The 26,381-nt window shown below is 43.2% G+C and overlaps 1 protein-coding gene across 1 annotated transcript in view; it reads left to right on the forward strand.

Moving 5' to 3' along the window:
- PAPPA2 (pappalysin 2) overlaps positions 1 to 26,334 on the forward strand; it is a gene marked incomplete at both ends in the record, with an annotated part of 293,108 nt that extends 266,774 nt beyond the window's left edge. Inside the window, 2 exons of the mRNA XM_081225317.1 lie at positions 23,983 to 24,081; positions 26,260 to 26,334. Coding sequence (XP_081081443.1) covers positions 23,983 to 24,081; positions 26,260 to 26,334 — 174 coding nt within the window. The remainder of the gene's footprint in view (positions 1 to 23,982; positions 24,082 to 26,259) is intronic.
- Positions 26,335 to 26,381: the final 47 nt, after the last annotated feature.

The following is a 26,381-nucleotide window of genomic DNA, read 5'->3' on the forward strand; positions in this document are numbered from 1 at the left end:
GTTTTTCCGGTATTCTGTACATTTCAGGCATTTAGGTTTCTGTTTTCTCAGACCTGCTCTGTCAGCTACTATTCATCCATGCATTTTCCACTTTCCTAAATGTTGTTGAATTCTCCATTGGCTGTTGTCACTCCTGTTCTCTTTTCACTTGTGATTTCATACCTTGCTTATCTTTTTTATTCTCGTTTCAGTGGGGCTTCTAGAGGGAGCACATATAAAAACAAATTCAATTCACATGTCTTACCAGTGCTAAGCCTGGAATGTAGGAGATGTGCAGTGGTCATTATACTGTTACTACTCACCACTCCCTTCGACAGAATTTATGCCTATATGGAAGAAAACAGACGCACCTGACAGAGACGACGTTCCTTATTTTGGTATTTTTTCCCTCTACTGTCTCTTCTAACTTCTTATTTTGACCTAAAGTCAAGCAAAAATCTCTTTAAGGTGCTTAACTCAGGAAAGTGCAGGTTTTAGATAAGGCTGCACTTATTCACAGAATATACATTTATTGTCCATGTATAGTCTACGACTCTAGGGATATGAAGGGAAAGAAGACAAAGCTCCTGTCTCCTGGGAATCCACTCTTAACTTGCGGGGAGGAGCAAGTTCAAAGTGCTGTGGCAACAGAGGAAAGAAAGTGATTGTGTTTGCTTACTGAACAGGCAGGAGGTGGATGGGGGACCTACAATTTGGGGAAGAATTCAGAGCAAAGAGGCACTCATACAGGATTTAATGGTTCCACTAGTTGGCGTTAAAGTAGAAAGCCCTGTGGGCAGAGGAGATGTTATGAGCACAAGGCGCAGGGATCTGAAACACAGGGAATGTCTGGAGAACCATGTGGAGACTACAGTTGAGACTAGAGGGACTCAGGCTAGATGAGGGAGTGCCTTGAATGTTGCCATACTTGGACTATCAAATTTATTCCGATGGCATTGGGGAGCATCACTAGGAAGCTACAAGATGAGATACATTGGTGAAGATGAAGCCCTTAGAGAAGAGAATGGTTAGGAGACAGTGCCTGTATCTCAAGAGAGAGATGGTAAGAGCCCAGACACGGTCCCGCCAGGTAGGGATGGAAAGAAGCCACTGCTGAGGGCTTTCCTTTTAAGATATAAAATCGATTCTAAAATCCCATCCAATGGGAAAGATGAAGATCTAAATCTAATTCCCTGGTGTTTGGATGGATAGTGAATGCCATTCATCTCTGTAAAGAAAAAGAAGCAGGCTTGTAGGAGACAAAAATGAGCTTGGCTTTAGACTGAGTTTAGTGGAGTTGGAAATAAAAGGTCTAGCGTTCAGGAGCACAGTCTCAGTTCGTGACTTATGTTGAGAAGTGAGGAAAATATGGATGATAATTAAAGATAGGTGAGGGGATGTGATCATGCCAGGAATGTGAATGGAGAGAGGTGAGGATAAAAGACCTGGGAGGAGGGAAGTAATACAGGGGAAGGACAGAGGCAGTGAAGCTAGTCAAGGAGATAGAGAATGAGGAGCAAAGTAGAAAGAAATACAGGAGACAATGGCTGTAGGAAAACCATGGAAGAGGAGAGAGAGATGGTAAATAGTGTTCAGTGCTACAGAGTGGACAAAGGAGTTGAGTATTGACAAGAGACAATTAGGCTTATAACTTCAGCACTCACTGTAATCCCAGACACAGTGGTAACAGTGGAACAGGGGAGAGGGCAGTAGGTTGAGAAATAGATAAGAAAGCAGATGCAGCAAATAAAAATATTGTTTCCAAAAGTTGGCCAGTACAAGGAGTGAGATGAACAGTAACTTAAGTGGAAAACAGTGTTTATGGAAAGACTTTTGATATGAATAAAACTTTAATATATTTATTATCTGTGGGTAATAATCTGATTAAGAGTCTGGACACTCAAGGTAAAGAGGGGATAGAAAAGATTTCAAATACCGTTGGCTCTGAGTCAGGTAGGAAGGAAGTAACAATGACTAGAGACAAAGTTTGTAGAGTAGCAAACAGAATTCAAGAATTCAAGGAGTTCACGTGCAGCGGTTTCTCATTTCTCTGTGCAGACTTTCCCATCTCAGTTGATTACAAGTTCATCCTTCCCGTTGCTCAGGACAAAATCCTTGATGTCACCTTAATCCCCCTCTTTCTCTCATCCTCCACAGCCAATTCATCAGGTAATCCTACTAGCTCTACCTTGAAAATCCATCCACAGTCCAGTCACTTTTCAGCATCTCAGCTGCTGCCAGCCTGGTTTGAGCTATCATCCTCTGCTACCTGGATTCCTGCAATAGCCTCCCAACTGGTCTCACTCCTACCCCTGCCTCACCACTGTTTATTCTCAACACATCAGCCAAAGGGGCCTGTTAAAATGTAAGCTAAATCCAAGCACTCTTCTGCTGAAACCCTCCAAGAATTCCTCAGTTCACTTGGAGTAAAAATCAAAGTCCTTGCAATGGCTTTCGCAGCTCTCCAAATGTCCCTTCTCTGACCATTTGATTGGAAATTGCAACTGTCCTTCCTCTCTCATTCTCTGCCCATCCTCCAACTTACAGCATTCCCTTACACTGCCCTATTTTCTATAGGACTGTTACTTTTTAATTCACTAAATAATTATTTGTTATATTTAGTATCTATTTTCCCCACTGGGATACAAGCTCTACAGGGCAGGGCTTTTTGTTTATTTTATTCACTGATAAACCTCAAATCCTTAGTACAGTGGTACAGTGACTGGCACAGGGTAAATGTTCAATAAATATGTCTTGAGTGAATGAATGAGGTAGGAAGTTAAGGGCTGCCACAGACTGGGGAGGAGATTCGCAGCTAGGTAAGGATCTTAAGTAGCAGCTTGATTACTATGGAGAAAAGGAAAATTTTGCTAACTTGTAAAGGGTAAAAAGATTGCCAAAAGACCCTGAGCTTTATGACTCCTTTAAGAGTCTTTTTCTTACTGGATGCTCTTTTTTGTTGAGTAAAGCCTGCAGTAAGCATGGCCCTGTTTTGGGACTTTGGGGTTGAGTGGTGAAATTTAGATTCCCTTGAGCTCTTTGAAGGCTGTTTGTGCATTGGGTAGAGAAAGCTTGGTTCCACATATTGCCTTTCTTCTCCTTAGTTATGTGACCTCAATCAAAGTCATTTAACTCCTATGGAAAAACAATGTCTCCTTTGGTTGACTTTGAATGTTCTTTTGACTCTCAAATGACATGATGTTTACGAAAGCATTGATTGACACTAAAATACTACACATGTACAGGACTATCATCATTATTATCATGCCTGTGTGAGAAGTCTTCCAAAGCAAGGCCAGGCTGAGGCATGGCAACAGTGCCGGTGACAGGGGACACATCCTACGTGCTGCTCACTGGAGGTCCCAGCTGAGGAAGTCAAATGTCTACTAGGAGGTGTGCACATAAAGCTACAGCAAGAATCAATAAGGAGAAGCAGAGCCTCTGCTTACCTCCTTTCAACTCAGTGTGATTTTTTTCAGGCCTGCAGCTTTGAGCTAGTTTTTGTGTCTCTTTGGATCTACCTTTCCAGGTGTAGGCACCCAAACTGGGCAGCAGAACCTTGTTTAAGGGGCTAACACAGCTCAGATCTGCATCTGGCTGGCAGCATCTCAGCTCCAGCCCATCAGCTTGGGGCAAACTTCCTTCAGATGCTCCCCTTAAGAGGGTGCCCGTCATCCATTCAGGATACAAAGCCTCCATCTTATTTTCCCTCTGTTTCATTGAACAGAGTAACAAGAATAAGAGAGAAAATGAGCCTTTAAATGCTTAGCCAAACAACAACAGCAACAAAAAGAGAAACAGAAAATCCCCAAACCATATGTACCTATTTTGAAAACAGACTCATTGTCTCTTCCTTGTCTCAACACCCCTAGCCCAGTGATCCTAAGCAAGCTTTCTTTTCCCCAGTAGATTCTCCATAGCCTCTTCAGCCTTATACATTGTTTTCCTTCCTATTTAAGATCAATAATGAGGACTTGGCAGGAGAAAGATTCAAATGGGTCAGGAGGCCCCTGTGGCTTTTCTCCGGCTTGTTTTCCACAGCCCATTCTAGCCTGCAACATACTTCGCAAGAATAAGTTGGCTGCAGATCTAACTCACGGTGAGAGGCCGCCACTGAGGGCAGCATTTCAGACTAGTGAGCCTGGAGCCACGAGCAGGCTTCCTGAAGCCCAGAGCCTGGGTGTTTCCTTACACACGCACATGAACACACACGTGCACACACAGCAGCACACACCGGGGGTCCTTATCGAGAACAGATGTTGCTGCCCACTGTGCCAGCCACGTGTTGTGCATGGCATTTTCTTCTGTTAAGCTCCTGGCAGCTGTGTTTTTCCTTTCTTCTCCCCTCCCTCCACCTCCCACCCCCTACACCCGTTGCATGTACAAATTGTCTCCTGATTCATAGTGGGCCAGCCTCATATTTTTGTTGTTGTTATTGTTATAGCAAACATTAGTTGCTTCCAAAGCTGGAATAAAATAAAAAGGAAAGAAAAGAGAAAAAGAAAGAAACCACAACAACCCCCCAAAGAAAACATGTTCTAACCCAGGAATGTACAATACTTCATGCATGGGAAGCATCTTCCCACCTCTCCAAGCTTAGCTACAGAATCTAGGGCTCCAAATTCCAACACATGAAAAAACAAATTCATCCAGCTTTTTTTTTTTTTTTCTTTTGTATGAGCCTCATACCATTTCTCAATCTAAAAGCTTGCTGCTCCCTCCAATGGCAAGGATCTGCAGAAGCGGAATAGCCTCTTTGCCCAACTCACACCATGGTTACTAAACTATGATCACTCCTTCAGGTTCCTTTATTTATTTCTTCACTTAAAATAATATTTTCTGTGTGCCAACTATGAGTCAAGTTTACAAAAATGAATAAGGAACACAGTGTGTGCAACAGAGGTAAAAGATCAAATTTCTACCCAATGATTAATAATACAAAGATATGGGGCTTCCCTGGTGGCGCAGTGGTTGAGAGTCCGCCTGCCGATGCAGGGGACACGGGTTCGTGCCCCGGTCCGGGAAGATCCCACATGCCGCGGAGCGGCTGGGCCTGTGAGCCATGGCTGTTGAGCCTGTGCGTCCGGAGCCTGTGCTCCGCAACGGGAGAGGCCACAACAGTGAGAGGCCTGCATACTGCAAAAAAAAAAAAAAAAAAAAAACCCAATAATACAAAGATATGAACTAACTCACTTGGGGACACAGAGAATAAAGCAAATAACTTGTCCGAATCACGTTGAGAAGATCTTACAGAGGGGTAACCACTTGAGGTGAATTTTGAAGCATAAATAGAAACATATGGAAAGGCAAAAGATGTGAAAGGAAATGGTGTGATGCAGCCATGCAGTTTTTTCTGTGATAATGCTGCATGACAAATAATCCCCAAATATCAATGTCTTATAATAATAAAATTTATTTCTCACTCAGGCATCTGCAGTTGACTAAAGTGGTTCTGCCTTAGGTTTGGGGTTGGGTTATGGTATACTCCAGCTGACTCTCACTCAAGGACCCAGGCTTCAGGGTTTCAGGGTCAGTAGCTACCCAGCGTATGTTCTTCTCATGGTGGATAACATGGGTACAAAGAAGCCAGAAAAGGCATGCCAGAACATTCAAAATCTCTGGTCAAATGTAGCATATGTTACTCACACTCACATTCCATTGGTCAAGGCAAATCACATGGCTCCATTTAAAATTAGTAGGAATGGGAAATATACTCTGCTGATAGTGAACTCCTGGCAAAGGAAGAGAAAGTAAAAGGAACTGTGGACATGTAATAATATCTTACAGTCAGTCTTTTTGGTTACAAACGTTTGTTATATTTCAAATTTATTCCACCTTACCCCAAGACATTCTAAATGTCTTATCCAGTTATAGCAACAGGCTTAAAAATCTAGAACATCATGATTTACATCAGGTTACAAGGTAGCTTCTCTTAGTCTGGACTCTGGTGTACTAAAAATCACAAGTTCTCTGCCTTCCACACACCTGATGGGCAAAGTAGAGTAAAAACAAGACAACTACAATAAACATCCCCTTTGAAGGAGAATAACGAAAGGAACATAACTGGCACTGGTCCACAATTCTGAAATCCCTCTGAGAAAAGTGGCAAAAATTATACTGTAAGAATAAGGAGTGCTGCTTGTTTAATAGCTTTTGATTACTCCCTAGATATAGGTCCCAAGTCAGTTTTTCTTCATGGCTCTTGGTTCTGGTTTCTTGGATGTCCTTCCTTTTCTATTATCCTCTTGGGTCACAAGAAGAGGGCACTGGAGAACATCCTCCTATTGGAAACTAAGTAACGTTATCAGCCTGCTTTCTCCTCTTAGAATATGGGGGATCCAAAAATATCCAAATTTGCTAACAGTAAGTCTCTTTTAACACAATCTGATGCTACTTTTGGAAATTGAACTCACTTTTTGGTTTTGCATATATTTAATTTCAGTCAAATCCATATTGCAAGAGCTATGTCACAGTCTTTTCAAGACATGCCTCTCTGAATCAGTTTGATTATAGGTATTCTGAGCTTATGAGACTTCTCTGGGATAAAGTCCTTAGTCTCTTTTCTATGAGTCACTTTGTTCAACTACAAGGATCTTCTAGGTGCCACTTTAATCCAGTTAAAAGTCCTAACAAATGATGTAATGGTCCACCCCTTGATTTGGTCTTTGTCTGAGATTAGGCCTTAACTTCAGTCTTCGAAGGCCTGTCTAATACAAAGCATTACTCAGTTTTATCTTTTGCTTGTTGGAGATGAGAAATAGCTTTGTTTTTCACTGCAAGTCCTAGAATTTTTAGCGCTCTATATTACCTGTCAATTCTGCTGGCAAAGCAGCAACCTTTTCTGAGCTCATCTTTTCTTGCAGCATCTTATCAGATGAACATAGCAACCAATAACTAACCCTAGTAATATTATTCTTTAAATTCTCTTTACCCAAAGCCAGTCGGCTATTGAGTAAATTTTCTGACCTATAAGTTATAATAGTTAACATTATAACTTTCCTCACAACTACAGGAAACATTTAATAATTTTTTTTTCCCCACTACATGGTGAGTTACTTCATTTTTCCAGCTTCCTAAAACAGTTCCTTTGCTTTCTGATGCCCCATTCTAGAACCAATGCCACACATTTTAGATTTTTGTTATGGCAGCACCCCACTTCTAATACCAATCTTTGTATTATTTAAATGTTTCTACAATCATGTCACATAACAAACAACCCCAAAATACCAGTGGCGTATCACAGAAAATATTATTAGTCTGCTCAGTGAAGCTGATCATGGGGAACATGAAGGAATGTGGAATGACTGGAGGTTAAAGAGCTAAGCTAGGGCTAGATCACTCAGGCTTTCGTGTGCCAAGCTAATGAGTTTGGACTTTATCCTGGAGTCAGTGTTGATCCATTGAAGATTTATAAGTAGAATATGAAATAATCAGGATAGGCTGTGGTCACAAAGTAACCCGGAAATCTCAGTGATTTAACATGACAAAGGACTTGTCTCTCACTTACATGAAGTCTGGCATAGCTTTCTGGAGCACCCATTCATTTCTTGTATCTTACGCCTCTGTGCTCTCAAAATGTCGTCTCCATGGTTTCCTCCAAAAGGGCAGAGAAGAAATACAGAGAGAGGCCAATAATTCTTGAGTCCCTTAGATGAGAAGTAATGTGTCACTTCTGCTTGCCTTCCCATTTACTAGAACTTGGTCACATGGCCTCAAGCCCACGACAAGTGAGTCAGGGAAACACAGGGAAACACACAGATATTAAACATCTCAGTGAGCATTAAACATCTCAATCACAGAAAAAAGATTATACAATTTATATTTTAGGAAGAAAAGCATGGTGGCAAAGTTGGACCACGGAAGTCAGGACCTTATCCTCTCTCACCTAAACTAATGTAACAGCCACCTACCTCACTGAACTGAGGAAGCAGAAAGAAAAGAGAGAAGAGAGTCTGCATACAAAACTGTTTCTTCAGTAGAAGGGTGAACATTTGGATGTTGGGTGTGATGGATGATGAGAAAGAGGTTGAAGATGAAATTAACTGGATTGGAAGGAGGGGAGGTGTATGATGATGCTATGAGCTTACCTCTCACACTAATAATATCTCAGTTTGATCTGAAATAAGCTCAGCCAACAGTTTGTCAACACATAATGCTTGAACATCTACTTCAGGGAACAAAGAAAAGACCTGATTCCTGCCTATGTGTTTGGACTTGTGTGCTATTTGTGTTGGTGCTGGTTACCTATTGTGAATGTTCAGTTGGACCAGTTAGACCAGGTTCTAGAGGACAGGAGGCATGTTTCATTCTTCTGTATTTATACCCACTCCCCACAATGTAGTCTAATATTAAACATTCCATAAATAGTCAATACATATTCACATTTGTCTGAGTGATGTGCATTTTATCAACTTCTTTGGCTGCTCCTGGCAGAGAATACTTGGTAAATTCCTTATGCCTTGAAAATGGAATATGGGGGTTCAGAACTAGAATGAGTCTTTTATTTTTTAATTAGAGAAACCAGGTAGTAAATTGAGTATGCATTATCCAGATGTGAAGGATCCTGAACAAACGATGGTGATGAAATCAGCTCCCCACTGTCCTCTCCCTTGTGTGCTAGTTTGGAAGTTTAAAATACCTAAGTTTAATTTTCACCTCTATTGCTCATTCCCTAAGTGACCTTGAGGCATGGCCCTTTGTCTCATTTTCCCCATCAGTGGAATACGGATAATCATATTAATCTGCCTCACCAGGTAATGTGAGGACTAATTAAAAATGAGATTAGATTCAGTTGAAGTCTTTCTAATGTGAGAAATATTAAACTTGGTGGTGCATGTCTGCAATGCTGTTAGATTTCCAGTAATGGTCTCTGGCCTTGGAACCACTTAAGACCCTGATGACACTGTAGCTGAGTTGGAGTGTCTGAAGCCTGCCCAGCTTATTGGCTGTGCTCACCTGTTCTAGTTTCATGCCCTGTGTACCCAGCCCGAGGGCCAGACCCATCCAGAATTGCCTAGTTACTGAACAGGAGAAGCCAATGATCTTTTTACTTCTTTGGGCTTCCTCTGAGAGCTGCTTCCTGCCTGTCTGTCTTCTCCTTACCTCCTTTTCCTGCTCCTTTTTTTCAGACAAAATCTTTGGGGATTCTTTAGGTTGACAAATCAGTAAAAATAGCTAAACTAATAAATTCACTAAATAAGTCTTGAGCGTTAGTCTGCTTGGGCTGCTATTTACAAAATACATAGGCTGGATGGCTTAAACAACAGACATTAATTTCTCACAGTTCTGGAGGCTGGGAAATTCCAGATCAAGGTATTGGCTGATTCAATTTCCTGGTGAGGTCTCTCCTCCTGGTGTGCAGATGGCCACCTTCTCACTGTGTCTTCACATGGCAGAGAGAGAGAGAAAGCTCTGCTATCTCTTCTTATAAGGGTAATAATCCCATTATGAGGGTCCCACCCTCATGATATCCTCTAAACCTAATTACCCCTCAAAGGCCCCACCTCCAGATACCATCATTTTGTGAGCTGGGGCTTCAATATATGCTTTTTGAGGGAACAAAATTCAGTCCATAACAGCAGGTGTTTTTCTCATGCTCGCTTCAGTCCGGTAGAAAATGTCCCGATACTTAGAAATGGGTTTCCCAATTTTGCTTAACAGGTGACTACCTCTACTACATAATTTTGGGGGTACTACGTATGCTCCTGTTTCACCCACAAATTCTTGTGTTTGCCGAGTGGCTCACAAAGCTCCAATCTTTCCACAATTAAAGTCATTTTTTGCCTTAATATATTATCTTTTATTTAGTTGCAGATACATATTTGTCACTGAGCCCTTAGTATGTCTGCTGCTTCCCAGAGGGATAGAAGAATGTGCAGATACTCTGGTAGGGATGGATACACTAGTTATGGGAGTTGTCAGAGGGAGCGCCGTCAAGCATGGAGATGAGGATGACAGAAAATAAGGAGACCAGGGGACCAAAGACAAATTCTGACACAGCATTGCTGCTATCCCTCAGCTGTCAACAATGGAACCTAAGAGAGATGACTAGGATTTCAGATAACTTGGCTTATGCATTTGCCTGCCTTAAGTCACTCTGTCCCTATAGTTGTGCGAGGTTAATGGTAAGATCCCTGGTATTACTCGTCATAGTTAAGAGAGAAGAAGAATGACCAGGTGATCTGGTAGCCACCTCTGGGAGAACTGCTCTGTGCCTTCACAGACAGGGAAACATTGATACCCAGGGTATGCAGGCTCACTGCACTCAGGAAACAAACAGAAAAATAACTCCTGGTTCCATGGTATATTTAATAGCATTATTGGATGTTTATTGTATGCCAGGTGCATACTGTGAGGAATTATTACCATTGTTATCATTCTTGTTTTAGTGTTGAGCAAATTGAGGGGCTGAGGATTCAATTACATTTCCAAAGCCCCAGAGTTAGCAAATGAGACTGTCAATGAACCCAAGCAGCTGATTCCGGAGTCCCTGTCCTGTTCTTAAGTTGGTAGGAAGATTAAAAACGAATAAACAAATAGAGAACACACAAACTAGAAATGCAGGACTTTAGGGAAGTCAGTTGAGAGATGAACATGGGGTGCTGGTCACCTGTTAGGACTTCTCCCTGGGCTTTGCAAGCTTTCGTCCAGAGGAAGAGGAGGCGGACCCAGGAACACTGCTTAGCAAGGATCAGAGACCAAGGAAGTGAGACTGGAGAACATGTTGTGAAACAGATGCAGCTGATCAGTGGTTGAGTGAATAAGATACACAGACCAGCATCCCGTAGATAAAGGGAATGTAAACAAGACACTTGCACAGAGAATAGGTTCCATATGGGTGAAAGTGAGACTGGATGGATGGACCAGTTAACGGGGAATAGAACAGTTGGGCTGACAACCCAGGATGGCGTGACAGGTTAAGGATGAGAACCACGGTAATCAGCCAGCCACACAAACTGAGCTGCTCATAGACACAGGAACTAAAAATTAGACCAGAGCTAAAAGAAACAAGACTATTGGCAAGAAAATATTCTAGAATAAACATGCCACCTCCCTCCTGCCATTCCGCAACTCAGCTGGACCTGGATGTTACTGGGGGTGATAAAATAGTCATGTCTAAGTTGTGGGGAAAGTCTAGCAGAAATCGGGCAGGAGAGACCCTCTAGGGCTTTGTTTAGATGGAAAAAGAAAATGTGTGGAGCCTCTCACTGTGAGGTAGAATAGGGTTTGCTGTTGGATCAGGTTCTATGTCCTGTGACTCAGTCCTTATATTTAGTGAGAAGTCTTTCTAGCTGTGTTCTCAACGAGCTAATTTTTTGAGAAAAGCTTAGCATGATTTGAGTAAAATGTCACAGATAAACCTTCATCTCCCTTGGTCTTCTACCTAAATATGGCCATTTGCCAAGTACCGACAAGTCCTTCACAAAATCCCTCCCTTCTGCTTTTTCCTATTCCATATTAGGACCCAAAATTCTGTTCTTCTCACTTGCTATCTGCTTGAGGTCAACTTCTACCTACTCTGGAGCCCTCCAGTGGTCTCCCGAAATTCCCCACACTGTCCCCAGATCCAACCTTTGAAGCACAACTTTTACCATGTTCTGCTTCTGCCCAAAAAATAGATAAATAAACACACACAAAAAAAACTCCCAAATTTCCACTGCTCCCTATTGGCTTCAGGGATGAGGACTAGATTCCTCTAGATGGAGATTTTGACCTAATTCCAAACTTAGGCCATTAATACTCAAGGCAGAAAACCACAGATATATCTTTTCTTTTTCCATTTGAAATCTTGGTTTATATTTGCCCTCCTCCTGGGATTTTTCTCCCTACTTCTCTGCCCAAATCCTATCCATCCTCAAAGATTAAGTCTAATCCCATTTACTCCATTAAGCCTTTCTGAAATGCCCCAGCCCCTTTCCTGTTCTGGACTTCTGTAGCTCTTACTGGTGCCATAAATTACTTTGGCAATCAATCCTCCATTGGCCTGTGATTTTCTTTTCTTATTGTCTCAGATGCTGTTCACATTCTGCCTTATTTAAGGCTGACGCCACCAAACCTTCTTTAAGGCAAATGTTTTGTCATGCCTTGTTCATAGGAGACACACTAAGTATGTATGAAACAGATATCCTAGGATTCCAGCAATTAGCCCCATGCCCGGCTCATAGTATATGTTTTGAAGTTAAATATCCTAGATGGTACATTTCTTATGGACTTCTGTGACACTGACCTTCCATCCAGAAAGTGGCTACTTCATGCCCATAGTTATGGTAGAGATTGGACCAGATGTGCAGTTCTGAAAAGTGAAGTGAGGCATATCATTATTATATGGTGAATAATGCTAGAGGCAGTGTGAGCATGTCAGGATGGTTATAGCACAGGCCTGGGTGTCAGACGGTGGCTCCACATCTTTTCTAGAGACAGATTCCTTAATAGATCTGATCCTTGGGTTTTTTCCTCTGTAAAATGGGTTGTTGTGAGGATTCAATAAGATCATGAGTACAAACCTTGTAGCACAGTGCCTGATACACAGAAAATGCCATATATAAAATAGAAATAGTATCCTGTTTCTATATGATGGTTTCTAGTTTGTAAAGTTATCTTTACCTTTAGAGGCACTGCTTATTCCTGGAGCTTCTAGAGAAATTTTATATGGATGTACGTGTCTGTTTCTGTGTATAAAATATAAACACATATTTTAATGTTATATATCAGTATTATAAATATTATATATTAGTGATTATTATATACATGTTTATCTTATATACGAACAGTATGTATATATCATTTATGCATCATATTTATGCATATACATGTATATACACACCTATTACATATATATGAAAGAAGGAGAGAATGAGAGAGAAAACAAGTGCTGTGAGTTATATCCCATGAAGACTTACAAAAATTCAAAGCAATGTATTAATAGGTTTAGATTTACCCCAAAGTGAAACACCCCAGTGAAGAGCTGGCTGTGGTATCAGAATGGCAAAGCCTTTGTCAACTACGTTGATTGATTTCCTTAAACAGGTCTTCCCACCCTAGGAGTTTCTGCCTTCTCCTTGAAATTTCTCTCAGTGTGCTTGATTACTGAGGGAGGGAGGGAGAGAGAGAGAGAGAGAGAGAGAGAGAGAGAGAGAGAGAGAGAGAGAGGAGAAAGAGGTGGAGGGAAGGACGCAGAGAGGGAGGAGGGAAGGAGTGAGAGAGAATGGGAAGGAAAAAGCAAAAGACGCTCAGCAAACACCAGGAGGGCCAAGAAAAATATTTAATCCAAACAATGAATATTGTCATTTCCACCCACAGTCTGCATTCCCCGTCCTCTTCCACGGGCGGGCTCGGGGAGCAAGCAATGCCGACCTGCGAGTGCGTGTGCTGGGGGCACCCGGGGGGGCAGCACGCGTGTCGGGGGCTGCCGTGGAACATTCCCACCATCGGCTCAGGCCTGCTTCAACCTCCCGTGAACTGCAGGCTGGCCGAGGAGCCCGGAGAGGGGACGGCAGAGGGGAACGCTCGAAGTCAGAGCAGGACCCCAACCGCCCGGGGCCTTCTCCCAGGACTCCCGTGATGTTTTAGAGAGTCATTGATAGTGAGAACGGCTATATGGGGAGGCTATAGGGGAGCCAGACAGAGGAAAGGTACCTTTATCTTGGAGGAAAGGCCAGAGGAGTAGAAAGCAAAAACTATTCTGCCTTCTTGCTTACGAAGTCGATTCGGCACGTGTCTCACTCACCAGCTCTTCACGAAGCAGCTAGTGTGGTGTGTTAGGTGTTGTGCTGACGTAGGGGCCTTACGGCTGATGGAAGGAAACAGGAGTAGAAAAGGAGACAAAGCGGAAGTGTCTCTGACCCGTAGTCCTTGCACAGTTCAGACCTCTTGTGTTCAACGTTTCTACCTCTGACCTTGAACCACAGTAGGCTGGCTCCAATTATCTGGAGCCAAGGCAGGAAATTCCCCCAAACACACAGTTGTTAATTTTTTCCTCTTTTAAAGAAGAAAGCCAAATGCCATGTAGCAAGACCGTCAGGAGAGTTTGCAGGCCACCTGTAACACCCCTCCCACCGTGAAAACAAGACAAACAAAATCATGAGAATTAACGGGTCCGCCAGCCTTGCGATGGAGACACAAATGGGTTCTGAGGGTGTGTCATCATCAGCTCCCACTGGGAGCCCCAGCACAGCCATTAGGTCACGTGGAGGACTGCTGTGTGGTTCAAGAAGGAGGAGGGTGGAGCTGCCATGAAATCCCAATTTAACAGCAAAGGACTGGAAATCACTGGCATCCAATCTGGACTAGCTGACTGTGCAGGATCCGCTGCTCCAGAGAAAAGGGAAAGGCAGGAGTGAGACCGATGGAGGAGGAGAGAAAAGGTTTGGAGGCATTTTGTTTAGGACATGGAGCTGGGGGTTGATGGCGAGGGGCAGGCAGTGACCTTGTGAGTGATTACGGGGATTTGAGGAAGGAGTTAAGGTGGTGGCAGAGAGTGGATTGGAGCACAGGGTGCTCTCACAGCCTCAGACAGTTTTGGTAAAAGGTGGAGGGAGAAAAGGGCCCACAGCACAGGACACTGTCCCATCAGCAGCAGTGGTTCTATACAGTAACGTTTCTCAACCAAGGGACAGGTCACAGATCTGCAGGAGGGCTTTGTCGTTTTGTTAAGCCCCCCGAGAGAGTGTGCCAAGAACCGTGGGGAGGTGTTCTCTTCTCACGTCTCTGGTGAGAAGCAGAGCTCTGACTTGGAGCCCGTGTTTTTCTGGCACAGATAAGTGCAGACTCTACCTGAACACCCTGCTGCCCCAAACTCACCATCGGGGCCCTAACATCCCCCCTGGGGGTGGATGAGAAGAAGCACCAGGGCCGTTTGGGGCCAAGAGGAGGGGCCACGTGGGGAAGCTGGTCGTGTGTTTGTAAGTGAGGTGGGGAGCCTGCGCCGCCAGGTCTTTTTTTGCAGCTAAATGGAAGGAGCTGCTAGGAGGTGATTTTTGGCTGAAAAGTAAGTCACAGAAAGTCTTCTCACCTTCCTGTTTTCCTGTGGTGCCCATCAGGGAAGAGGTGTCTGTGACGGTTTGGGGTTTTTCAGAGGCTAAGACACCTGAGTCACCACTATGGTTTGGAGGAGAGCCCTGGTTTCCAGAAGCCAGACAGGCCTTTCCCACTCTATTTTTATAAGTCCCAGACCCATTTCCCTTGTCACCCGACTCTCCTCCATGACTCAGATGGGTGCATTTACGGTGAGAGTGAAGGGAACAGGAGGCTCTCAGGGATGAGAGCGTCCACGCTTTGACTCTAAAGTACGGGTGGCAGAATCTTGACATCTTTTTGACCAGAGTCTCTCTGGAGGGAATTCAGACACCCACCCACACTGGCACAAAGCAATGGTACATTCCTGCCGCCTTCATAAAACTAGGATTCATTGAGTACTTACTGTGGGCCAGGTACTGGGCTAAGTATTTCACCTCCATTCACTCATTTTTTTCTTGACAGCAACCCTCTGAATAGGTGTTACTCCTATTTTACGAATGAGGAGACCGCAGCCTAAAGCACAGTAACTCGCTCAGGCTCTAATAGTTGGTAAGGAACAGAGCTGGGACCTGGGCGGAGGTTTATCTCACACCATACGTCATACTCTGGGTCACCATGCTGTACAGCCTTGAGCATTTTCCTGGGCAGGAGCTGCTAAGCTTTGGGTACCTTGCTGCAGATAAAATTATTACAGGTGAAAGAAGTCATTTGACCTTATTTTGTTTGCTTTTCTTTTTCCGTTCTCAATGCATTCTGTTTCTCTCAGAAGAGATTTGTTTTTGCGCTACTTGGCTATTACTATTCTAAGACTACACTTTGGTTTTGGTGTCAGATAGAGATAAGCTGGTGATAATCAGGCTTCTCTTTCCAACCCTGTAAAGGTCCCCATTTGCTGTTCCTTTTTTGAGGGTAAGAAGAGCAGCCCAGCCTCTCTCTCAGAGTTAGGTATTCACTTTAGGTATAATTCTACAAAGCTTGACCCATGAGTTGTGTGTGTGTGTGTGTGTGTGTTGAAGGAGGCTCATTTAGTAAAGGGGTAAATAGCCCAATGCAAAGAGCCTCTTATAAGTAAAAAGGAAAAATATTCATGTTAATGACTTTGTATTCTATAAGTTATTAAAAGGCAGGGAAACAGGATTTTTTTTTTTTTTTAGATGTTGGGGGTAGGAGTTTATTAATTAATTAATTTTGGCTGTGTTGGGTCTTCGTTTCTGTGCGAGGGTTTTCTCTAGTTGTGGCAAGCAGGGGCCACTCTTCATGGCAGCGTGCGGGCCTCTCACTATCGCGGCCTCTCTTGTTGCGGAGCATGGGCTCCAGACGCGCAGGCTCAGTAGTTGTGGCTCACGGGCCTAGCTGCTCCACGGCATGTGGGATCCTCCCAGACCAGGGCTCGAACCGGTGTCCCCTGAATTGGCAGGCAGATTCTCAACCGCTGCACCACCAGGGAAGCCCAAGGGAAACAGGAATTTTATAAAGGTTTTTTCTTCTGTGAAAATTGTTCAGAAGCTACATGATCTCACATAGACCAGTAAAGCACAATAGACCACAAGAGTAGACCTGAGTACTGACCCCTCTCTAGGGGCCACCAAACGGGGCTGTTTCCCTCTGCCTATGCAACAGAATGTGTATCTTCATTGCTTTCCTTTCAATTATCTCTTGCTTATCTATTGTTTGAAGAGTAGACTCTTGGCCTTCAAGGAGGTACTCTTCGCAGTTTCAGCTGTTTGCTGGTAACCCAGCATGTCTTTAATATCTTAGTGACTAGTGACTTTACCAAGGCCTGGATTGAACCATGGAGGCTTCAGGGCTGATAGGCAGGAGAAAATCTCTTAGTTCCATGTGAGCCAAACTACCTGTGCAGCATCACCATTCCATATGCCATTCCATATCAGTCCTCACATTTTATCTTATTAAAATTCTAACAGTCACTTAAAAGATCTCCATCCTGCAAAGCCCCAAGACCTGGGCCCCGATTCCCGATCAGCTGTTAAAACTCAACAACTTACTCAGCCATAAAAAGAAACGAAACTGAGCTATTTGTAATGAGGTGGATAGACCTAGAGTCTGTCATACAGAGTGAAGTTAGTCAGAAAGAGAAAGACAAATACCGTATGCTAACACATATATACGGAATTTAAAAAAAAAATGTCATGAAGAACCTAGGGGCAAAACGGGAATGAAGACGCAGACCTACTTGAGAATGGACTTGAGGATATGGGGAGGGGGAAGGGTGGGCTGTGACAAGGCGAAAGAGAGGCATGGACGTGTATACACTACCAAACGTCAGGTAGATAGATAGTGGGAAGCAGCCGCAGAGCACAGGGAGATCAGCTCGGTGCTTTGTGACCGCCTGGAGGGGTGGGATGGGGAGGGTGGGAGGGAGGGAGATGCATGAGGGAAGGGATGTGGGAACAGATGTATATGTATGACTGATTCACTTTGTTATAAAGCAGAAACTAATTAAAAAAATAAATAAATAAACTTAAAAAAAAATGGAAAAAAAAAAAAAAAAAAAACTCAACAACTTGATTACAGATAGTGTTTGCAAACATTCCTAGGACAGCCACAGTTTCACTGTCTTCTTTCTGCTCTGGTTTTCAGCTTCTTTTTGCTGTTGGCCCCTGGCAATTTCCATTCTTTTCTTATTATACCACCTGTAGAACTGAGATGATATTGATAAATTTATTCAACATTTTTAGCTTGTTAATAGGAGAACTTTAGATGGTGTATTCTACTATTTCTTCCCACTCAGAAATAAATGTATGCCTAGTATGCCTCTGCACCTAGTAGGAGAGGACTAATGAAAGGGAGGGATCTGGTTATAAAGTATGCTAAAGAAAAATGTATTTAGCCACCATCATAGTTATTTATTTCTTGAGAACCTACTGTGCATCAGGCAGTGAACTAGCAGCTGGGACTGAAGGGGGATTAGACTCTGAGCCCTTGATAATACATTCTGAATGTCAAGTCCTATAATGCACATATGGATAAAACATACCGTAGTACACAGGCAAGGAGAACTCTCTGAGTCTAGGAAGCCAGATGAGATTTTCCAGAGGAGCTTGTATCTGAGAAATTCTTCCTGCACAACCCATCTCAGGGTATCTGTGGATTTTAATTTTACATTTTCCAAGAAGATTGTTGCAAACCCACATATGTGAGATCACTGGCACCCTCCCACCCCAGCGGGTGAACACGGGAGGAGTGGAACAACTCCATTTCCTCTTTTCCTCAGATGACTGCAATGAGCAGAACATGCCTGGTTTCAGCATTCTAGGGCCCAGAAATAAACGTTTCTGGGTTGCAGGCATCTGCTGATGGGATGGGAGCACAGTGCTGCTTCCTCCTGGCAAAATCAGCCTCTAGGAAAATATGGGCCAACCGAGCCCCAAGACCAGAAGGAGCTATAGTACCAAGTAGCTTATTTGGGTAAACTTTTAACCTGCAACTGAGAAAAACAGAAGTGAAGTGGTGGGGGGGTCTAGGGGAATTGAGATTATATATATGACCCTTTCTCTGTTTCTACACTGGATCGCTGGGTTCACTTCATTATTAATGTTCTTGCACCTAAGCCCTTTTTATAGAGGTGCCAAAGGAATTTGTTACTCTGCATTTCCAATAAATTAAAAGGTTAATGAAATAATCAGATAGTGGTAGCATGGTTTAGCAGAAAGAACATCAAGAATCAAGAAATTTGGGCTGTGTTCCCAGGATTGTTACAACTAGCCTGGCAAACAAGACATTTCACTGTTTTAAGGGGCCGTTTCATCATTTGTAAAGTGAGAGTTTTGTACTAAATAGTATTCAAGAATCCATCCAGCCTTTGAATTTTATGCATCTATGGTCCTTAAAAAAAAAAAAAAGAAAGCAACTAATGTTCTGGTCATCAAGAGTCCCTGAGGGGCCTCCAAGACCTCTGAATTTTGCCCCTGAGATTCGCAGGTGAAGCAATGGACACATGGGCAGATCCAAGGGCTGAAAGAGCCAGGCTGGAGGCCACCATTCATTGGAGAGCCAGAGAACTTCCATCTGCTGCATGGACTTCACTGGGTGTGGCACCACAGCTGCCTTGGAAGATGGCTTTTTTTGGCCTGATGTAGCCTAATCAATATGAAGAAATGGGTGTGGGTCTGATTTGTCATTCACATAACGAGAAGGTTTTGATGGGAAATGATGTAGGAGAAAGAAAATAGTGTTAGGCATTATACAAAAATGTGATTAGCGTCTTCTCCTGTTTTAACACACTCCTCAAGATTACTTATCAGGCTCCTGTCCCATGCTTTACCTATAGGGATATAATCACTTTGGGCTGATATCTCAATATTTATGTTAGTAAAGCAGAAGGTCTGAAGCCCAAACTAACCTTTCTAGAACATCAGTGTGCTCATGGGTTCTGTTGCAAGCTGTAAAAGAAAAATGGTCTTAATCTAATTCACATAATAGAGGTACTATCAGCCAATCAGTCAAAGTTTATGGAACTCTTCCTGACAGTGGGCTCTGCGATGAGCAGTCTGGGACAGCCTGCCTATCTATTTTTACCCTCCTCTTTCACTTGCACAGTTTACTCAGGCCCCTCTACCCCTCTGAATCATCCAGTGCTAAACTCTTCTTCATGTGGGCTAGATGTAGCAAAGCCAGCCCCTGAAAGCTCATGTCGTCCTTTCCACGTCCCCACCCACCCCAAATCTGGACTAGGTACTTCTATCTGCATCTCTATGCTAGCACTCGTCATCATAAGCTATACTTGCAAGTGGGGTGTTCTCTTGAGGACTGAAGCCATGTTTTATTTCTCTCTGTACCCTCATAACAATGCCTGGTACAAATAGGTGAGGAATAAATGTTGAGTGATTGAATAAATGACTACATCCATAGGCAACAGACAGAGCTACCATTCCTATACCCAACTCCCCAGAACAATTTAAACAGAAAATATCACCAGGTAATATAACATAAAGGAGAAATTATCTTACTTCTGAGAAGTAAAGTCATACGGATAGGACAGACTGACAGCCTTTCCTCTTTGTATTTCATCACTTACGCACTTCCATTCATATGGCCACCTCAACTGCCTGGAACATAGCCAGTTGGCAAGAAAAGCCTTCCTATAACAACTAAACTAGGTATCATCATGCTCATACATCATAAGAAGAGCAACCCAGCCTCTCTCTCAGATTTAAGTATTCACTTTAGGTATAATTCTACAAAGCTTGACGAGAGAGAGAGAGAGAGAGAGAGAGAGAGAGAGTCTGTGTGTGTGTGTGTGTGTGTCTGTGTGTGTGTCTGTGTCTGTGTCTGTGTCTGTGTGTTGAAGGAGGCTCATTTAGTAAAGGGGTAAATAGCCCAATGCAAAGAGCCTCCTTGTAAGTAAAAAGGAAAAATATTCATGTTAATGATTTTGTATTCTATAAGTTATTAAAAGGCAGGGAAACAGGAATTTTTTTAACATCTTTATTGGAGTATAATTGCTTTACAATGGTGTGTTAGTTTCTGCTTTGTAACAAAGTGAATCAGTTATACATATACATCTGTTCCCATATCTCTTCCCTCTTGCGTCTCCCTCCCTCCCACCCTCCCTATCCCACCCCTCTAGGTGGTCACAAACCACCTAGCTGATCTCCCTGTGCTAAAGTGAGAGAGTGGCATGGACATATATACACTACCAAACGTAAAATAGATAGCTAGTGGGAAGCAGCTGCATAGCACAGGAAACAGGAATTTTATACAGGTTTTTTTCTTTTGTGAAAACAATTAAAATGAAAATTAAAAAGTGGCTCTTAAAGAAATAAGCTTTAGGTACTTGAAAAATTCTCTTATTTGGAACACTTCGTTTTCTGATGTTACAGGAAAATGAGGTGCATGTATGGGTAGTGAAAAATTCACCTATGGACACATTGGTGTCCATTGAGACACATTGGTCACCATTCCTTGGGGAAGTTTCCTGTGGGGCGGAGTGATGTCCCAAGTCAGACACCTTTCAATTATTGAGATTTGCGTCCCCCAACCTAGTCCAGTCTTCAGATACTTTAAAAACTTTGGATTGATTAGTCATTTTTCCCTTCCTATTTTTTTCCATTGTAACTTTGGACTCAAGCTGTCAAGTTTCCAGGCACATGTTGCCATAGGAGACTCTGTTTGTTTAGGGTGGAGTAGTTATTTTTGGCACGTTAGGGGAGGAGCAATTAATTCTAATAGGTATATAGTAAATTAAATACTTGTGTCTTTCCAACCTTTTCTCTGTATTTATGCTCCTTTTTATAAATTCCCTTCTCTTCCCAGATGACCCTTTAAGAACATTCTAGAAATCATGTCCAGGCTATAGCCATCAAAGTCTAGTGAGCTCTAGAGAAGGTCACCTAGACAATTTCTAATCTTTTCAACATACCTTCCCTAATACTCCTGAGATGAGAAGCCATCCTTGGGGAAGAGGTTGGAAAGAAAGATTCCCAGGATCTTTTATTAATCCATTCAAATGTCTAAGTTGTTCTTATGAAAAGGAAGATCTTCTTTAGATCTCCCTTTAATCCTCCATATTGAAGACCATACTTTTATATGTAGGAGAAGTATTTTGGGTGCTCTTTGGATTTTTATAGATGATTACATGGAAAAGAAAGAAGAAACAGATTAAGTTTTGCCAATGAGTCAGTCAGGGTTGGAGGAAAAGTAACAGATGCAGTGTTAGATGAGGAAAATATACTCCAAACACTGGAAAAAGAAAATTCTAGGGGAATCTCAATGGATGTATCTGGTCCTCCCAGGAGAACCCAAGGGCATCTATAGGTGTTAAGGATGCAGCTAGTTGTATTTTGACTCCTATTTGGCTGCAATTGTAGATTCAAGTTATGATTATATAGTTATTCCAAGTTCTCCAGAGCCCGAGTAACTGGCTCCAGGGTTAAAGACAAATGCTCATCTCAAAATCTATATCTTTTATCCCAGTGAGGCGTGTGTTGAGAACAGAATTCATTTTCACTTCCTGCTCTCAACTGACATTGCTGTGCAGCTGTGTGACAGCTGTTGAGTTCCACCCCACAAGTAGCAGCTTCTCAGAGGTTCGCAAACTGGTATACATCTGGAATGATATTCAAGTGACCTCAGGACCCCATAGAATAAATCAAAACATTGAAGAAATAACTTGGATGAGCTCATTCTGATGTAACTCAATTGCTGAAAATTACTTAATGGCCATTTAAAAAAATTGTATTTATTTATTTATTTTTGGCTGCATTGGGTCTTCGTTGCTGTGCGCGGGCTTTCTCTAGTTGCGGCGAGTGGGGGCTACTCTTCGTTGTGGTGCACGGGCTTCTCATTGCGGTGGTTTCTTTTGTTGCGGAGCATGGGCTCTAGGCGCGCGGGCTTCAGTAGTTATGGCACATGGGCTCAGTAGTTGTGGCTCGTGGGCTCTAGAGCGCAGGCTCAGTAGTTGTGGCGCACAGGCTTAGTTGCTCCGTGGCATGTGGGATCTTCCTGGACCAGGGCTCGAACCCATGTCCCCTGCATTGGCAGGCGGATCCTTAACCACTGCGCCACCAGGGAAGTCCCTTAATGGCCAGTTTTTACTTTAGTGATCTATCTCATCAAAGCAGAGTGGAATAGGGAACAGTCCTTCTATTTGACATTTAAGGAGGGTGGGGGAAGAGAAAGTGATTTGAATATGTGAACTGGAAGGTGGCCTCAGGCCTCAAGAGTCTACTGACTGTCCTGCGGCCCAAAGAGCTTGACTACGAGATGCTTCCTGAGGCTTCGCAATTGGGTATCCACTCAGGATGGGGAGCAGCTAATGTGATTGAGTAGGTGGGCTGCCTGGGCTGGTGCACCCTCCAGGATGCCGTGGGACACTGTTTCCCTCTGAGAGTGGTTCTAGAGGAACAATGCGTTGGGCTGCTAAGCTATTTTTTTTAACCGTTCGTTGCTGTTCTTATCATACATTCCCTTTTGGGGTGAAACACTCCACTAACTCTGGTTTCGCCTGGGCCCCTTTCCCATTTTGGTTCCTGTTAACTTGCAGCAGTAACAGGAGTAGATGGAAACCATTTGGCTTCCTCTGCTCTAACCCTGTGTCTACCTGCTGTGCATGAAGTAGCTGTACACGTGGGATGATTTGTGTTCCAGCACTGGTGTCCCAAACCCTAGGACCACTGCATTCTGGACAAACACCATTTGAGTCTATAGCAACCCAGGACTATTAGGGTCTCTAAGTACAAGTACCAGAAGAGATGGAGGTTATGGTCCTTAATCTCTGAGAAGCAGCAAAATATCAAGATACATGACTTCTAATCCTAAACTCTGCTTGACCTAGCTGTGTGACCTTGAGTAATTTTTGTCATGTCTATTTATCCCCATTTCCTCACTGATAAAATGAGACTCTTTTTTTTTTTTTTTTTTTTTGCGTTACGCGGGCCTCTCACTGTTGTGGCCTCTCCCGTTGCGGAGCACAGGCTCCGGACGCGCAGGCTCAGCGGCCATGGTTCACGGGCCCAGCCGCTCCACGGCATGTGGGATCTTCCCAGACCGGGGCACGAACCTGCGTCCCCTGCATCGGCAGGCGGACTCTGAACCACTGCGTCACCAGGGAAGCCCCCTAAAATGGGACTTTTAAAGCCAAACCTGCCTGATGCACAGGTTTTCCTGATGATCAACAGAGTTAACATGTGTGAAAATATTTTGTAACCTACCTAATGACGTAAAGACCTACTATTATGAGAAGGTGAAAAAGTTGATCAAGGAATTAAATGAACCATTCTGGTCCCTAGAGTAGGCCAGGAGCAGACACTCGTTGTGAAATTTGACAATTCCTTTGATCCAGTGGTCTTAGCTTGAGACTTTTCAACTTCTTGAGAACGTTGGGTCCGTTTTTACCCTGCCCCTTCGGTGCTCTCTCATCATAATGTCTCGAGTTCCATGGATTCTGTTGGGGGTGGGATGAGTGGGAGAATAGGGTGAAGCAGAGTGAAGTTGTACTTCGACCCTGACATGCTACCCCCTTGCCAGCCTTTCCAAGCAGATGGTTGGTGTGATACCATCAACAACCGGGCCTACTGCCACTACGATGGGGGAGACTGCTGCTCTTCCACGCTCTCCTCCAGGAAGGTGAGTGAGGGCGCCTGGGAGTGGGAGGGAGTGGGTAGTAGCTCCAGGAATAGAGGCAGGACCTGTGGCTAGCTCTCCTTCATGCTGCATCATAATGTGTTTTTCTTCAACAGTCAGGAAGAGGGAATGATAATGAACAAACATTGGAGCTTCTCCAGTGACAGGATTAAGGATAGTAATTTTAGGATAGGTTGTTAGAAAACACTAGTCTCTCATCGTCAGTCCTGTAACTGCTAGAGAAAAGCCATGCTTCTGCTGCTCAAAGACTCCCACCTGCTTATCATTGTCCAGGAAAAATTTCTGTAGGTAGGGAAAAATGGCTTCCACTCCTTGGAGAGGCAGGATTATCCATGAAGTGGTATCCACTTATTATTAAACTTCACAGCTAAATGAATAATCCTATAAAGTGAAATACAAGCACATTGCAGGTGTATGTTGAGCAGCCACCACAAGCTACCTGGAGCAATCCCCTGCTGTATCCTGAGCAGTAGCCCTTTTCTTGATGATGCCTTTTATCCTGTTGCTCTGGACTCTATTAAAATAGAAGATATGCTTAAGCTAAGCCTATAAAATTGAATAGGCTGAAAATTTGGAATAATATGGATGAAAACCCAAGAGCTCCAAAGATAACTGACGCTAGTTGGCCGATCTGATGAATCAGAAATACACAAGAATGTTTCCTTCCTTGTATGTGTCTCCACAATAAAGTCACGTCTGCATGATTACCTCTACACAGACCTGAATACTCCTCCTAATGGGTAATATTTACTGATGGCTCACTCTGTGCCAGGCATTGTTCTCACCACTGACATGAATTAACTTATTTAGTGCAGAGAGCTCAGGGACTTTTGTATCACTGTTCAATTTGGCCCTCTTTTGCTCTAAAAACCAGCAAATCCCAAACCATGAGAAACAGATCAAGAGCTTGGATTGCAGGTCAGACATCGTGCCAACTAGTTCCTGGTCTCACTTGAAGAAAGTAACTGGTCAAGGATCCCATTTCTACTCAGGAAGGCATAACCACTTCGGAAGAAAGCAATCAATTCTCTCCCCATCTCCATCTCACACTCAGCAGATGTAGGGTTTTTCTTTAATGGATTTTGGTGCCTGTGGCCAGTATACACATGAATCAGGATTGAAAAAGCATTTCACCCCTGTTGACTCCTAAATTACATTTAATTCATATGTGAAAATATGCAGGGAAATTTCCTCAAACCCCTCCACCCGTTCTCCAGCCCACTTGCCCAGTCACCCAGCCTATCTCTTCAGTGTACTGGGACTATTAAATAATATGCTGATCTATTGTTGTTTCATTTGACTATCCATGCCCAAAGAGCAGAATCTTTACCACTTTTACATCATGTCTCCTGAATGCCCAATTCTCTCTGAAGCTAATTATGGACACTCAAAAAATATGATTATCTGTTGGTAGCAGTGCAAGCAGGAAGAGAGCAACTTTTGCTGGACCATCTCTGACCTGGAGGAGGGATAATTACATAGCAGGAAGGCAATCCAGGCACAAACAATGGATAGAGAGATGCATTGTTTCACCAAGCCAAAGTATATCCTGGGTTCAAGAAGGGCAAAACCTCAAGCTTATGAAGATAGAAGACATGATTCTCTGGCCCCAAGAACATCAAAAAAGTAGAAGACATAGAGCTAGGTAATAGAGCCTTGGTTTTCCAGGTAGTGTCATGACCTTGAGTTAAGTCACCCTACCTCTCTTGACCTTCCCTGTAAGAAGAAAATACTAACATTCATCTTACCTACTGTACAAAGATTTTGTGAAGATTGATAATAACAACAAAAACATTAAGAGCAGTAGTTTTGAACATTAGTGGTAATATTAGAAGTAGTAGTAACAGATATTAGAGGTGCCTGGAAATGTGTGTTTCATATCCATCATCTTATTTAAACTACACTAACACCCTCTTGGGTAGTTGCTGTTGTCCTCCCACTTTATATATAAAGAAAGTGAAGCAAGGAAGGTTTACCTTGCCTAAGGAGAGAGACATGGTGTGTAAGTGAAAGAACTGAGTGTTAATTTCAATTCTGTGATACTGACACGCAATCCCACACTTCCTCTGGGACCAAGTGAGAAAAAAAGCAAAAGCTGGTTGAAAGTGCGGTGCTTGGTGCAAACATGAGTGATTTCAACTTCTTTTTGATTTCTCCTAGGTCATTCCATTTGCTGCTGACTGTGATCTGGATGAATGCACCTGCCGAGACCCCAAGGCGGAAGAAAACCTGTAACTGTGGGATCAAGCCCCTCCTTCCACTGCCCTGGAGGCAGTAAGAAT

Source organism: Mesoplodon bidens, assembly GCF_964165515.1.
Source record: "Mesoplodon bidens genome assembly, chromosome: 2".
NCBI lineage: Eukaryota > Metazoa > Chordata > Mammalia > Artiodactyla > Ziphiidae > Mesoplodon > Mesoplodon bidens.